General features: G+C 41.0%; 1 protein-coding gene across 3 annotated transcripts in view; it reads left to right on the forward strand.

Moving 5' to 3' along the window:
* STK3 (serine/threonine kinase 3) overlaps nucleotides 1-14,824 on the forward strand; it is a 259,258-nt gene that overhangs the window by 178,998 nt on the left and 65,436 nt on the right. For 2 of the 3 annotated variants that reach the window (XR_012847610.1, XM_075825955.1), the window contains exon 10: nucleotides 4,723-4,898. Coding sequence is in view for 2 of the 3 variants with exons in the window: in XM_075825955.1 (XP_075682070.1) it covers nucleotides 4,723-4,898 (176 nt within the window). In the remaining variant the exon portion in view is untranslated. Of the gene's footprint in view, nucleotides 1-4,722; nucleotides 4,899-9,976; nucleotides 10,245-14,824 lie in introns of those variants that run through there. The other variant, XM_075825956.1, reaches the window with a different exon arrangement.

Raw genomic sequence — 14,824 nt, forward strand, 5'->3', positions numbered from 1 at the left:
GAATAATAAGTTGTTCCGCATCTGTGTTTTAATATACAGTGTTAATCCCCTCCAACCTACGTGCTAAAAAGATTTTGGAAAGGAGAATTATACACGTTCCAATATCAGATCACTCAGAAGAATTGAATCGTGGAAAACAATCCTAAACTATTTTCTCACATGGGAGGCATATGAAAATGGGATTAACACTTCTACTCAAGTGAAGAATAAATCAGTCCCTGTAATCAGTGCTGCTTTCTGCGCTTATCACTTGGATGTTTAATGGTGTTGTCATTTTACTCTCGGTGCAAAATATACGGAGTGTATCGATTTCTTAGTATGGAGCTGAGGCTTGTTAATGTATTCAACCTATTCTTCAGTGTCGTGCGGAGAATATGGTAACATCAGTGCCGGTTGTTATAAGCTTTCACTACTTTCCCAACCCAGAAGTGGGTACGAGGCAGGCGATATAAGTAATTAAATGGGTATTCCTATTTTAAAGGGTTATTCCCAACTCCGGCATTAATGGCATTTTCACGGGATATGCCATAAATGTTTGATAGATGCGGGTCCCAGCTCTGGCAACTGGAAGCCAGCGGCCACCTCCCCAGTCAAAACCGTGGTCCGGTAAACCCTGTTCTCTGTATAGGTGTGGGTCACAGAGCTTGGACCCGCATCTATCCTTTCTTTTGTGTCCACTTCTGTGTTTGGGTTAAAAAAAAAAAAAAAAACTTAGCCAAAAATGGCATCAAAACTGTGTGTCTAATCCTGGCCTAAGTGTTGGAAATAGCACTTTAAATGTTTTTCGCACATCCACAGGATATGCAGGGACTTTGTGACCCTCGCCTATTGGGACCCAAGTTTGCTGACTCGTGGCCACCACAGCCTCCCTAAAGTTCAATTGTGGCACTTGACTTTTTTTAGTAACTCCTATAGACTTCAATTGAGGGCTGTTCAGAAGCGTAACTACCTCCATTCTACCCTAGGGAGACTGTGGCAGCTGTAAATAAGTCATTAGACTCCTGTTGATCTGCTAGAAGAGGGACCAACATCTATCAGGCATTTTTAGCATATCCTTTAAATATATCATTAATATTTAAGATGCGAATACCCCATTGAGAGAGAATGGATTGCAATTCTAAGATTATACAATTTGTGCTTATTTCGTTTGGGGAAATAATGTCTAATCATTATATAGAAAAACAAGTTAATGGACAGTACAGAGATCTGTCTAATTATCTTTTTATACTCCGGCCTAAAACCATGACAAGGAGCATCCACTGGTGGTCTCCAAATAGTGGCTCGTGACCCCCTGTTGTGTGGCTCTTCAAAGAAACCCCTTCGTTATGAGCTTACTTTATTACAAGTACTAGATAGCTGAAATTCTGATTGCCTTATTGGATTTGGGAAGTAATTTAGGAAGTTTTTTTTTACCTTCCTCTTGAACCAGTGCTGTGGAATAATAGGTTGAACTTAACTGTGGTTTTTAAAAAATTTTATTTTTATAACTATTTAAACAAATAGTGTATATTCATGTATGGCATAAAACAGTATTGCAAGTATGCTTGTTCCAGGTAGGCTCCTGCATTTCAGCCATAAAGCAAGAGAAAACCCGCTAAAATAGAACAGAAAGCTCTCAGTATTACCAGTATTCTGTGCAGAGGGTGGGCAGGGAAGGAAGTCTGTGAGGTGCAGCTTCAGCCAATAGCTGAAGATCACTGAGTGATGTCCGAGAAGGTGGCGTTGTTTTCGCAGCTTTTCCTGTACAGCCCAGTAACATGCAGCAACTAGTGGATATGATGTCAAGGACCTGTAGTGTACAGACCACCTTAGAAACTTGCATTTGGGGGGACCAGAGTGAAAGACATAAAATCCTTTGTATTTAATTTGGTCCTATTAGGTCTGTTTTACGACTTTTGAAAATTTGCTTTGGGCTTCACTTTAAAATAAGAAACTCTTCCCCACCATGTTCTATAATGCAATTGTAATTACTCATTAAGGAGTGTTTCAGACTTTTTTTTTTTTTTTTGCTGCTCTATTTGCTAAGCAATGATCCAAACGTCTATGGCAAGTATTTACTTTTACATGTGTCTTATCTGCTGAGGACTCCTTAAAGGGTTACGACCTATCAGAAGTTTTGATCGGTGGGAGTTTGGATACGGAAACGATCATCCCTAAAACAAAGGGATTTCGGCTGTGATTCGCGCTCCTCTTTAAAGAGGCTCTGTCACCAGATTTTGCAACCCCTATCTGCTATTGCAGCAGATCGGCGCTGCAATGTAGATTACAGTAACGTTTTTATTTTTAAAAAACGAGCATTTTTGGCCAAGTTATGACCATTTTTGTAGTTATGCAAATGAGGCTTGCAAAAGAATACGGTGTTGTAGACATTCTATGTAAGCCCATCTTCAACCTTCTGATAGGTCTGTGGCTTATCAAAGCAGATATTCTTTAAGTATATAAGATTTTTCTTAAGAATTCTATTAAGCTGTAATGTGTACAGTCCATTTTCATGAAACATTGATAATTATTTTGATATGCCAATTATAATTTCTGAAGGAACGATTTATGGAGTTGCCTAAGCTGGAAACTTTCTCCACTGGAGTCTCTTCGCTTTACTTTGCTTGTCTTGACATGTCTTGTACTCGTCTTTCTCTGGAGACAAGTTAACTTTAGATGGAAAGTGTTGAATTTGCGTTTGTAAGGTTTTTTGAGGGCACTCATTTACATTAGTCGAGCTTGAAGATCTTTATTCACATGTGTAGTTGGAATAAAGAGAGAAGAGCACTTTTCCCAGGACTGCCCCAAGAGCACAGCACTCAGACCATTTTTGGCACTAAATCTAAGGCTTCCGTATGAAGCCATATTATTGAGATAAGACCTTAAATGTTATTTCCTCGTTGAATATCATTATAGAGTTGATATAATTAATAGAACTCCCTGGGCAAAATAAATACTGTGTTATTCTTAGTGCAGGCCCTGATTGGACAGCGCATGACACAGGGACTTAAAGAACACCAAAGAGAAATGCCCTGGGCTTTACACCTGCACCTTTCAGGCCCTGCACTAGGCATAACATGGTCTATTGGTTTTGCCTGTAGAGTTACTTTAATCTGCGCTGCGTAATTTAATAAATACATTTTATTATTTCTCTTGTACTGCTCCGGAGTAAGGGCCGATTCACACGAACGTGAATAACGTCCGTGTGCTGTGCATGGAAATCTTGCGCAGCATACGGACCCATTGATTTCACTGGGGCCGTTCACATATGAAACTCACTGCACGTTCTATGTTGGTGCGTTTTTACGCACCTACGTGCCCATTTAAGTCAACGGGTGCGTGAAAACCACGCACTGCACATGGATTCACATCCGTGTGCCATGCGTGATTTGCGCATCAATTCAATTGAAAATAATAAAAAAAAACAAAGATGCGCTTTGCGAGTGCGTGAATAACGCATGCCACTCGCAAACCACACTGATGCATAATGCAACACACACAGACCTGATTCACGGGCGAATGTAGCCTGACAGCCTGTATTCTATCCCAGAGCTACATTCAGAATGGTGCTGGTTGCTATTTGACACAGTCAACTGATCCCTTAGGCCGGGTTCACAAGTAGCGTAAATACTACAGATTTTCTTCAATTTTCATTGCGAATTATAGTAGCAGCAGAGTGGATGAAATTTGATCCAAACGCTGCGTAAAAAACCTGTGGAAAACTCTGAAACAGTATATACTTACCCAGATATCAGTAGCGGCCATATGGGATAATAAGATGGACAGGATCCTTTTTTTTTTTTTTTAACTCCTGTTTTCCGCCTGAAAAACTGCAATACAATTTGGTGCCGTTTTTTGGTCTGAATTCCCTGCAGGATCCAGGGCAGGTACGCTGTGTACCTGTTACGCATCATATATGCCCTGTGTGAGCATACCCTTTACAGTGATCCCTCCCAGAAAGCAAATCACCAGAGGCAAACCTCTGGGTGGACTAAGTCAGTACGCAATGCCAGAAGATTTTAGCTCTTCATAGCTGAATGTAGCTATGGACTTTCTCAAGTAGATACATTTTATATGTAGACTGTAAAATATTGTCTGGTGGTGGAGCATATAGGCTACGTCCACTTTTGCAACTTTTTTTTTTTCTTTTTTTAAATCTCACTGCATTAACAATGAGAAATGAAACCACTTTGCTATAGGTTTGTATTTGTATCTACAGCTTTTATGCAGATCTGTCTCTCCATGGTAACCGACCGCAAACAAACCCTGTGTAGTCTGATCCAGCAGTCATTCTCCTGTCCATCTGTCCCCTTCTTGCTGCTAATGATATGAAATTTGTAATGAATACTATTTGCAAATTTCCGCTTTTTTTTTTTTTTTTTTTCCATTTAGAAGCTTTAGAGTAATAATAAAAAAAAAAAGATTTGGAAGGTGGACCTTTTTAATAGAAATAAACCATTAATGTTAGTTTATTTATCTTGTATGAGCAGGTTGCATGAATGTTGTGTCTTGTAGTGTAGACTTGAGTTTGCTTTTATTTTATTAGTGTAATATTTATTGTTTTTCTCTGCCAGTGGAAGTGAGGATACAGCGAGTCTGTTGTTGGCAGAGAAGTATTCGTTATCCATTAGCCTAATTTCATGAGTAATGCGCTAAATATTTGAAACGTTTTATTGCTGTCTGTTTATTGTTCGTCTTTATCATGCGACAATCCATTATTTTCTTTTTCTTTTATATAACTAGGAAATGCAACATCACCCCAAGCACCACGACCTTCCTTCATGGATTACTTTGATAAGCAAGACTCTAAAAATAAGCCCCACGAGAACCACAACCAGAATGTCCATGACCAGTACCACATATCCAAGAATGTATTCCCCGACAACTGGAAGGTTCCCCCTGATGGAGATTTCGACTTTGTAAGTTACAACTACAGTCTATTTCATTTGGTTTACGCATCTCATTCATAGGTTATTTCAGCTGTGGGCGCTTCAAACAAAATATTCAGTTGCCCCAACTTTTCGGAGTTGGAGTGACCACTCTAAGCAGTTGTCTTGGTTTCTTTAATAACCAGATAACAATTTGTAAACCATGTGCTTCTGCTGCTCAAAGAAGGGAAAAAAGTCAAATGAGTTAAAGGTTGTGTTTTTTGTGTTGATAAATTCCTGTTTTAGGAGTTTCAAGCATTTCATTCATTGCCATTCAAGTAGGCCAAAACTTTCAGATCCTAGTAAGAAGTTTTCGTATTTTAGAAATAAACCATACAAAATAACAAATCTCATAAAACGATATGAACAAATCTGGTTTGCTTAGTGTTTACAAATATTGAGCATGTAGAGAATATTCATTGAGGAACGTTAATGTGTCCTCCCTGGTACTAGATTAATTTAATACATTTTGAGCATGAGTGATATTACCACGTACTTGGAACCAGGTTTATTTGCTACAGCGGAGTACTGAGCGCAGTCCAGGCTGTACTTTATTAAAGGGTGTCTTTCATCAGAATCTCTAATACTAGGTAACTTCTATTTAACTTCTATAAAAAGCTCGTTGCTGCATATGCACTCCGTAAACTTCCCCAATCCCGTAATTTGGTGTGTTTTAAATCATTCTGCATGCTGTATGTAAATGAGTGATCCTAAACCCTCTTGGCCAGTCAGAACTGCTGAAAAAGATCATATTATTGCTTTTTGCTGATCTAGTTAACGTCAGCCTATCTCGTTGCGCAAGCTATCTAATCTGCAGGCATTGTGTTACAGAGCAGGAGGAGCTGAGCGGATTGATATATAGTTGTGTGGTAAAAGATTCAGGGTAACCTGTAATTTATTGATTTCATTCCCTGCTAACTCCAGACTCAAGAGTCCGGTGGGCGGTCTCACTGTTGATAGCTTTCCCTGCATATGTGTACATACAAAAATAGCTGTCAACCACTAAGTGAGACTGCCCAATGGACTCTTAAGCCCACAGGGAGCGGGAATTTAAATTATATGATTTTCTGAACCTTTTCCCACAAAGCTAGAGATCATTCTTTTCAGGTCCTCTGGTTCTATGACATGCCGCTCGTAGGTGGGACAGCATTTTCTATGTGACCGGTTCTCCTTAAAGGCATCATATATTTAAGTACAGGTCCGCTGAGCTATTGTCAAAGACGACCAAACAAATATTTTGCTATTTTGGTAATACATGTCAGGTGTCAGGATATAAGGATTGAGCATGTTGAATTTCAGTGTGTTCCACCGGGAGATAGGGGGTGACTTATTCACTTTTCCCCATTGAAACAAACCTCATGTGAGGTCGCTCCGATGTTTATAGGGAAGTTGGGAGAGATTTGTTTTCTGATCGCTATGTAAAGTATATGGGCAGTAGAGGTTTCAAGTTGTCAGACGGGCACAAAAAGTTGTTTTCACTTCAAGCTATGCTTGGAGTTGCGCATTGTCATAGTGTGTAGCAAGTAGCACAACGCTGGAACCGTCAATCAACTCCAAAGGGGAGGAGTTCCGGAGGGTCACAAAGTGACAGCACTTGCTGCGATTGGGACTGCCCATGTGGCATTTGCAAAGCCAATTTACATACCGGATTCAATTTCCTTTTTGTCGCCAATAAAGATGCCATGAAGGAACGCAAAGGCATGTGTCCACATAAATTTAGTGCCCTACCAAGCACTGGGAGTCATATGGTAGGCTTAATTTTGGTGACCGATTCCCCTTAACCCAACCTTTACCTTAAAAGACCGGGGAAGACTTATTTAGTGTGATTTTTTTTGGGGGGGATTTTATTTATTTTTTTATTTTATTTTTTTGTTGTGTAAACTTGAGTAGGTAGTAGGTGTTCTATTCCAAAAAACACGTTGTATTGAAATCTCCCTTTAGAGCTCACTATTTTGTAGACTTTCGTTGATTATTTTTCTTTTCCCACAATGCAATCGTTTACATAATGTCGTTGATTCTAATAATTTGTTTTGATAAATTCTGTGCTTGTATAGTTCCTGTAAAAATGTAAAATGCCTAGTGAGAGTCTGACTTATGATGTGACCACTCAGGATCTCTGAGCTCTTGTGACGACAAGTGTGGCCACCGCCTATGTTAGAGCAGTGCTGACAGTGCGTGGGACACACAGGAGAGACCTTGTTACTTCACTATTGATACTTCAGTCATGTTTGTATTAATCATGTTGTTGTTTTTTCCCCCTTTTTTTCATGTAGTGTTTTACATGACGTCTTGCGTTCTTCGCAGTATCTTTTATTATTAGTTGATACGTTCCGTAATGGTTAAGTGAGGATAGATTTCTGGCACTATGAGCAGAACATATGTAAGTGAGGAGCATTTTCTCGATGAGCGGACAGGTTGCATATTAAATTGTAAATTTTTTGGGAAAACTATAAATATTTCAAACTGCTGCCATACTATCTGTGAAACATTTATGAGAATTTTACATAAAACCGAGATTACAAACTTCCATTAACCTCTCCGGTAGGAAGTGCATGGTGTGTACATGATCAGAAAACTGACTTGTGCTAGGAGCAGGAGAGAGCTCAGGGCTGTGACATTCAAATCGCTTTCTTCTATTACCTAAACACCGATCACCCGGGTGCCACATTTGATGCAACACCTTCTCTCCCATTCCTTTCCCAAAGCGGTCATCACTCACATAGATTTTGATAATGTACTTGAAAGATATTGCATTAGAACATTTTTTTTGCAGCAAATTCTCATTCATAGGTTAGATTTAAAACTAGGGTAAGTGTATAAAAATGTTCAGGTTGGCACAAAAACATCCTTGAGGGAAAAAGACTTGAAGAAAATTTTCGTTTGACAGCACGTTTACTAGTAAAATAATACAATCTACATAAACATGTTGAGTACATTTGTTAATACTTTTGCTTTCCTTATATTGTTATATTGTAGTGATCGTGATTTGCATGATTCTTTTTACTTTTAAGTCTAAGGGTGCCCATACACATTGGAGAAAAAAAATCTACCTAACGTTGTTTTCTGTGGAATGGGCGACTATCTGAGTATGGGGAAAGCCTGACCCATCCCCGGGCAGATGTCGGGTGGTAGAGAAGGATTGGCCATGTTGCATTTCAACATGCTCAATCCTTTGTTCCTGCAGAAGTTAAGCTGCTGGCAGAGGGGTTTTTCAGTGGCTTATTCCTCTCTCCCCATTGAAAATACATGTGTCCTTGGCTGGGAGGAGGTTGGGGTTTTCTTAGGTGGGAGGAATGGTCATCATTCTAGGATGGTGGCCATCTTTATTGCAGCGTGTAGAAGCACATGACCTGAGTATATGTCATGGCCGATCCGAGTGTGTATGTATGCGGGAGACCGGTGGAATAGCTATTGGGTATCTTAAGCGTATGAGCAGTTTAAGGGTAGGGACACATGTAGCTGCTGTACACTGAGCTGGCATACGATTTGAACCCAAATTGGCATGGTTTTTAAATGTTGTTTTGGAAATTTTTACTGGTAAACCGCACTTTAACCTGCACATAATGCGCAAACGTTAAGTCGTTCACAAACAGCACTGATTTGTGGTAAACCCGAATGTCGGCTCAGTTTGGCCATCCAGTGGCTGCTACCTCTGTCTCTAACTTTAAAGGGTAACTAAATGTTCAACAAACTTCTGACATGTAATAGGGACAGAAGTTTTGATGGAGACCCCCACCATTCTCTAAAACGAAGAGGAAGAAGCTGAGCCGCTTTGTTTCTGTTCGGCTTTTTCCGGAAAGCCGAACTATCAGAGTACGGGCTCATAGACTTTCTATTGAGCTATTGAGCCCGTACTCGGATACATTGATTTCCGGAACAGAAACTAAGCGGCTGAGCGCTCACACGAGTGCTACTGCCACTTCGTTTTAGCGATTGGTGGGGCTCTCAGTGCTCGGACCCCCAGCAATCAAAACTTCTGACATGTCAGAAGTTTGTTGAACATTTAGTTACCCTTTATTGCATGCAATCTTGTCAACCGCATCAGTAGGTTTATACCTTAAATCAATTGGTTGCACTTCAAAAAGTCTGTGTACAGCCCAGGACCTTTATCACTGTATACTCTGCTTCTATCCAACTAAAAAGGACATTTTGGAGGAGCAACGCGAGTCCGCTCAGCCAATCCGCATTAGTCGTTATTCACACAGCCATGTTCGGTCTGTGAGATACGGATTGTATGTCAGCCGCATTTCCCGGACCAAACCCAGTTTAGTGAGCGGTACTCCTAGCATCATATTCATCCATGATGTTGTGAGTCACTGATTTCCCGCAGGACTACCGTCCTGTACTAAAAACAGACTCAAATTTATACCAGATCAGCTACCACTAGAAAGCTGTCTATTGTGCCTGTATCCAACTGAAAAGGACTTTAAAAGAGGAGTATTGTGGGGAACCTCCATCTATGAACTGCTCAAAGTCAATCGGCATTGTTCGGCATGTTCTCCATTAAGCCTTACACGGCTGTGTTCGATCCGTGAGATATGGGACCGTATGTCGGCCTCGTTTCCCCGACAGACCACAGTTCAGGGAGCCGAACTCCTAGTATCACATTTATCTATGATGCTAGGAGTCCCGGCCTCCCCGCAGGAACAGCTCTTTATCTGATATTTACAGGTTCTGTCGATGAATGGAGAGATTTTTATTAGTTTCATCATGTAGATTTTTGCCTTGTAGAAATCTTGCCTGCCTGTTTATTGCAGGCAACAACCTCGCAATATTGTGATATCAAATTCTAAAATTGCTTATGAGCCCGAGGGATTTCCATATCTGAAACTATTGATTCAATTTCGTTTTAGCTGCAGCAAATGAGAAAAAAAAAAAGTTACTGGTTTATCAGTTTCTTCAGCACAAGAAATGTACCATGTGAAATGAAAATCTGTTTATTGCCGCAACACCAGTGTAATGATTTCTGTCACTTTGATGGAACTATTTCCAGGCAGCCATGGTTTCCAGATTGTTTGGCATAAGACAGCAATGTGCACATCTTTGTGATTTTTTTTTTTCTTTTTCAGTAAGCTTCCTGTTTTAAGTCCGCAAATTCGAAGTCCTTCTAAAGATTCTGGAATAGTAACAAAACTTGAAAGAGCCATCTGTTAAGCGAGACAGAACATTTCAGTGGTTTAATGAGCAGAGGAAATAAATTGGAAACATGGATGGCTGTGAAACACGGGAGTTGTGACCTTAAGCTAAGGTTGCCACACAGGGATGCAGTCTTCCCATGGAATGTGGAACATGGGGGCTACTGGTAACATAGCATGTGGAGATGTTACTTCTCTATATAATTAATAAAGCATGGCCGCTTCTTGGCCTGGATACAGTACAAATCTTCCTTCTGTGTTGAGTTTACTCAAGTTTAATTGCCTGCCATCATTTTTTCCACTTCATTGATTTTTTTTTTTTCCTCGTGTAGCTTTGTTTGGATCATTAGTATAAACATAAAGATTTAGCACCCGTATGCCCTTACTTACCCATCCTATTTATGATGCTAGGATTTACACCACGTGCTTACCCTCTGGTTGCCTCCGTGGTCTTATTACGATGCATACTTTTTATACACTTACCTCATATGCCCCGACATAGTTAACTGGTATGTTGTTGTGACACAAATATTTTCCGACCAAAGAAGACCGATTAGTTTGGCTCAGGTTAAAACATAAGACCTGTGTGCATTAAAACCGGTCCACAGCCAATATTTTAAAGCATCATATGGAGATATCCTTGTATTAAAAATATGGGCCAGTGGTACGAAGACTGGCGTTCCATAAGTCAGTCTTAGTCTTAAAGGGGTTATGCAGGGACCATTACTGCAGTATAGAAGTACACTCGCTAATATACATTAAGGTCCCTGTTGCGGTGATCCTGAGATTTTCATGGATTTTTATAGCGCTGCCGGGGAACTGGATGTCTAGTTGCACAGCCTTCTTTGATGATCCGACTCTTCATCATGTGACCGAGCGCGCTGTACTCCATGTGCAAGCAGAAGCAGTAGTACATGAAGTACAGCGGGGTCGGTCACGTGACGAAGGTTGGATCCCCTCATAGCTGTGGTCTGTATATTTCCTTACTATTGGACTGGGTTTCTGTTTATGCCTTATATTCTTCATCCATATTCATCTTGCGATTTAGTTACCAGTCCTCCTTTTTGCACTATTTGCACTTTATTATATTGAGGTTTTGACCCGATTTTATGTGGGGGTCCACTTTTTTATGGATAATATTACCGCTATGTATTTTAATAATATGGTTTTTCTATAACCGTTCCTGTGTGATTCATTGTATAGGTGTTAAAAAAAAAATTGTCACGTATAGATCTCTCCTCTTTCTATTAAGAATCTGCGACCCTGTGACAGATTTCTATCTCCATAGCTGCTAAAATGGCTGCCATAAATTAGCTACTTATTATTATTGTAGCTAGATACAGTATGTAGAGAAAGGTGCATATTTAGCTTTTATTGGAAGAAAACACAGTGGACAACGCCTATTCTATCACTATGTGATAGGGTTCATTTGAGGTAATTGAGCAGAATCATTATGATGGTCGATTATCATAGCAGCCAATGCAATTGTAGCAACTTCTAACCAATACTTTTTCTTGTTAAACAATGGCAGAAGTTTGACTTTATTTTTCTAACTTTCGCTAAACAGACTGCTGAGAGAGTTGCTCTATGCTGGAAAAAGTTGTGACATTGTCATTTATTGTCTTCCATGTAATGGATGAGCCAAGTGAGCCTGGAACATCTAAGAGCCTGAAACAAACAGAGGCTCTAAGGAACATTTTATTTTGATTTTGGAAAACTGTCTTAAATTAGACATTATGACTCGACTTGTACCAAATGTATGTTACAGTAATTATGTCATTTTTAGGAAATGTGGAGAATATGCAACAGCTGCTCAAAACCAGCACCAGATCAAACCTCTGTGTAATAAATAGTCCGGAAGCCTGTTTCTTTGCAGAATATTCCATTGTCTGCTTTGGCCAGAACTGACAGGCCTGTATAGTCAGCTGACCAGATCTGTCTTTACGGTTATTATAAAGAGTTGGCAGCCACATTGGGTCATAATTTATATCCACTGCAGGAACTTAATCCATGTCCGTAGTGGCTTCTGGCTCTCGGATTGAGCCGCTAGTTTATGTAGATTTTTTTGGGGATCATTGAAGTAGTTCTAACTAAGAAAAAGATTCTCAATGCCACATTATATGTAAGTAAATTAGACTGTTCTGGTAAAGTTAGCTGTAAAATCTTCAAATGTACAGAATTACTCTTTAAAAGCTAAAGTTAGTGATATTCATTTATTTAGTCTGTTATTTTTACCCCACTTTGCTTTATTTTTGTAATCACAGTAAATACTAGTTTTGGAGTAGATTTATTTGCAACTTAAAGAGGACCTGTACGTTCTACTGCCATGTCTGTTTTACGAAATTCATGTATTCCCAATAAAATAGCCATTCTGGGGCATCTTTTCTTATAACTTTGTGTTGTGGTGTTCCTCTGTGATTCCTCTCGGAATACTATGATTAAATTGACAACTGGGCGTTATGATCTCCCTTTTCAAAGGGTGTGTCCCTACACAGTCTTATACTGTCAGCTGTGATTGGACATTGTCAGACTGTGTATGGACACACCCCCAACTGGTGACACCCAGTTATCAATTTATTCATGAATTTTTAGGAGGAATAACAGAGGAATAGCACAACACCGAGTTCTCAGAAAAGATTCTCTAGCATTGTTAGATCATGGAGAATACAGGTATTTACCAAAACATACATGTCAGGGAAACCGACAGGTCCTCTCTACGTTGATCGGTATTTGGGACATTCTGGGTTTTTAAACAATAAAGCGAACAGGCAGTGTGTTTGTGCAGTAAAAAGAGAAGAATACTGAAAATCTTCACACCAAGCATAAGTTTTTAACCTCCTTTTTTTTAATTTATTGCTATAAATTGATTATTTTATATTGGCTAATGGTACTACCGTCTGCAAATTAGAAGAGGCGTTCTGTGACCATATAAAAGCATGAGGCTGCAGACTGAATACATTTACATATTTATAAAAATATGTAGAATATTCTTATAACCTCTTTTTGAAGAGTAAAGGGAAGCATCTGAGGTTTGATATTTAGTAGAGGCTGGGATACAGCGCATTCTGTTTTCTATGCAGTTTTTTTTTCTTCTACATGTGGAATAGACTTTGAAAACTCAATTCACTTGGATTGTACTGTAAACTGTTGCAATATCTGTGGTGCAAAATCCGCACCGCAAATTCCCCATGTCTAAACTTACCCTTAGGCCTCGTTTACACGAGCGTGTGCGTTTTGCGCACGCAAAAAACGCGGCGTTTTGCGTGCGCAAAAGGCACTTAACAGCTCCGTGTGTCAGCCCTTTATGATGCGCGGCTGCGTGCTTTTCGCGCAGCCGCCATCATTATGACACTCCGTTTGGATGTTTGTAAACAGATAAGCACGTGGTGCTTTTCTGTTTTCATTCATCTTTTTCACTGCTGTTGCGCGAATCACGCTGCGCACGGAAGTGCTTCCGTGTGACATGCGTGTTTTTCACGCACCCATTGACTTCAATGGGTGCGTGATGAGCGAACAGCGCACAAATATAGAACAGGTCGTGAGTTTTTTGCAACGGACTCACGTTGCACAAAATTCACGGACTGTCTGTACTGCCCCATAGACTAATATAGGTGCGTACGACACGCGTGAAAATCACGCGCGTCGTACGGACGAATAACACGCTCGTGTAAACAAGCCCTTAGAGTCTATGTGGAGCCAATCATCATGGGATTTGTTATGCCATTTCCGCCAGTTTTGGCGGAATAAAGGAGAAAATTTACTTGCATGCTTTTTTGTGCAAAAATGTGTGTCTTTTTCTATTTTTCCTCCTCTCTCGCCACTTTTTAAAAAATGGAAGGGGGTTAGCGGAATGGGGAGGGGCCGTTATTATAACGGAAATCTACGCCAGTTCCTAGATGGTGTAGATTTCACTTTGTGGTGCACGGACAGCCCAAGATGGGACAAATTGCGCCTCTTAATAAATTTGTCACATGTTTCTCCAGTGAGCTTCAGTATAAGACTGGAGAATGAAACCCCAGTCTTCGTAAATCTGGGCCATACCGCACAAATTGTAGTGATCGATGTTCCTTTGCCGTTAGCATGGATGTATTGTACAGCATAGATTTTTGATTAATGTCACTACATCGACTCACATAGCAGGGGCGTAGCTAGGGGGGGGGCGGGCCATGTGCCCCGGGCACAACTAGGTGGTAGGGAAGGGGGGGTGGCGCCGTGACAGAGCAGCTGATAGGCGCCCTGTATGTCGGACACCAGCAGCAGCAATCAGCGTTAGGAAGAGCCAGGATTTCATGCGGCGGCGTTCTGACTGGGGTCTGTGACGGCCCAGGAGTGGACCAGTCCTCTCACCTGACCTCACTGGTCCAGTCCCGGGCAGTCACCGACCCTAGACAGAAGGAACTTCCGCCGCTGCCTGTGCCGCATGACCTTGCGGCTCCTCCGGTGAGTCATATCAGGCAGAGCGGAGAGTGGTAGAGGTAGGCTACCGCTCTCCGCTGTTTACAGTGTGGCACTATTTACAAGGGGGCTGGCATGTGCCGCTATCTACAAGGGGGGGCAGGGGCTGTGTGTGGCACTATCTACAAGGAGGGCTGTGTTGGTGCTGTGTACAAGGGGGGCTGCGTGTGGCGCCATCTACAAGGGGGCCAGTGTGGCGCTATTTACAAGGGGGCCAGTGTGGCGCTATCTACAAGGGGGGGGGGCTGTGTGGCACTATCTACAAGAGGGGCTGTGTGTGGCGCTATTTACAAGTGGCGGCTGTGTGTGGAGCGATCTACAGGGGGC

This window comes from Rhinoderma darwinii, chromosome 5, assembly GCF_050947455.1.
Source record: "Rhinoderma darwinii isolate aRhiDar2 chromosome 5, aRhiDar2.hap1, whole genome shotgun sequence".
Taxonomy (NCBI): domain Eukaryota; kingdom Metazoa; phylum Chordata; class Amphibia; order Anura; family Rhinodermatidae; genus Rhinoderma; species Rhinoderma darwinii.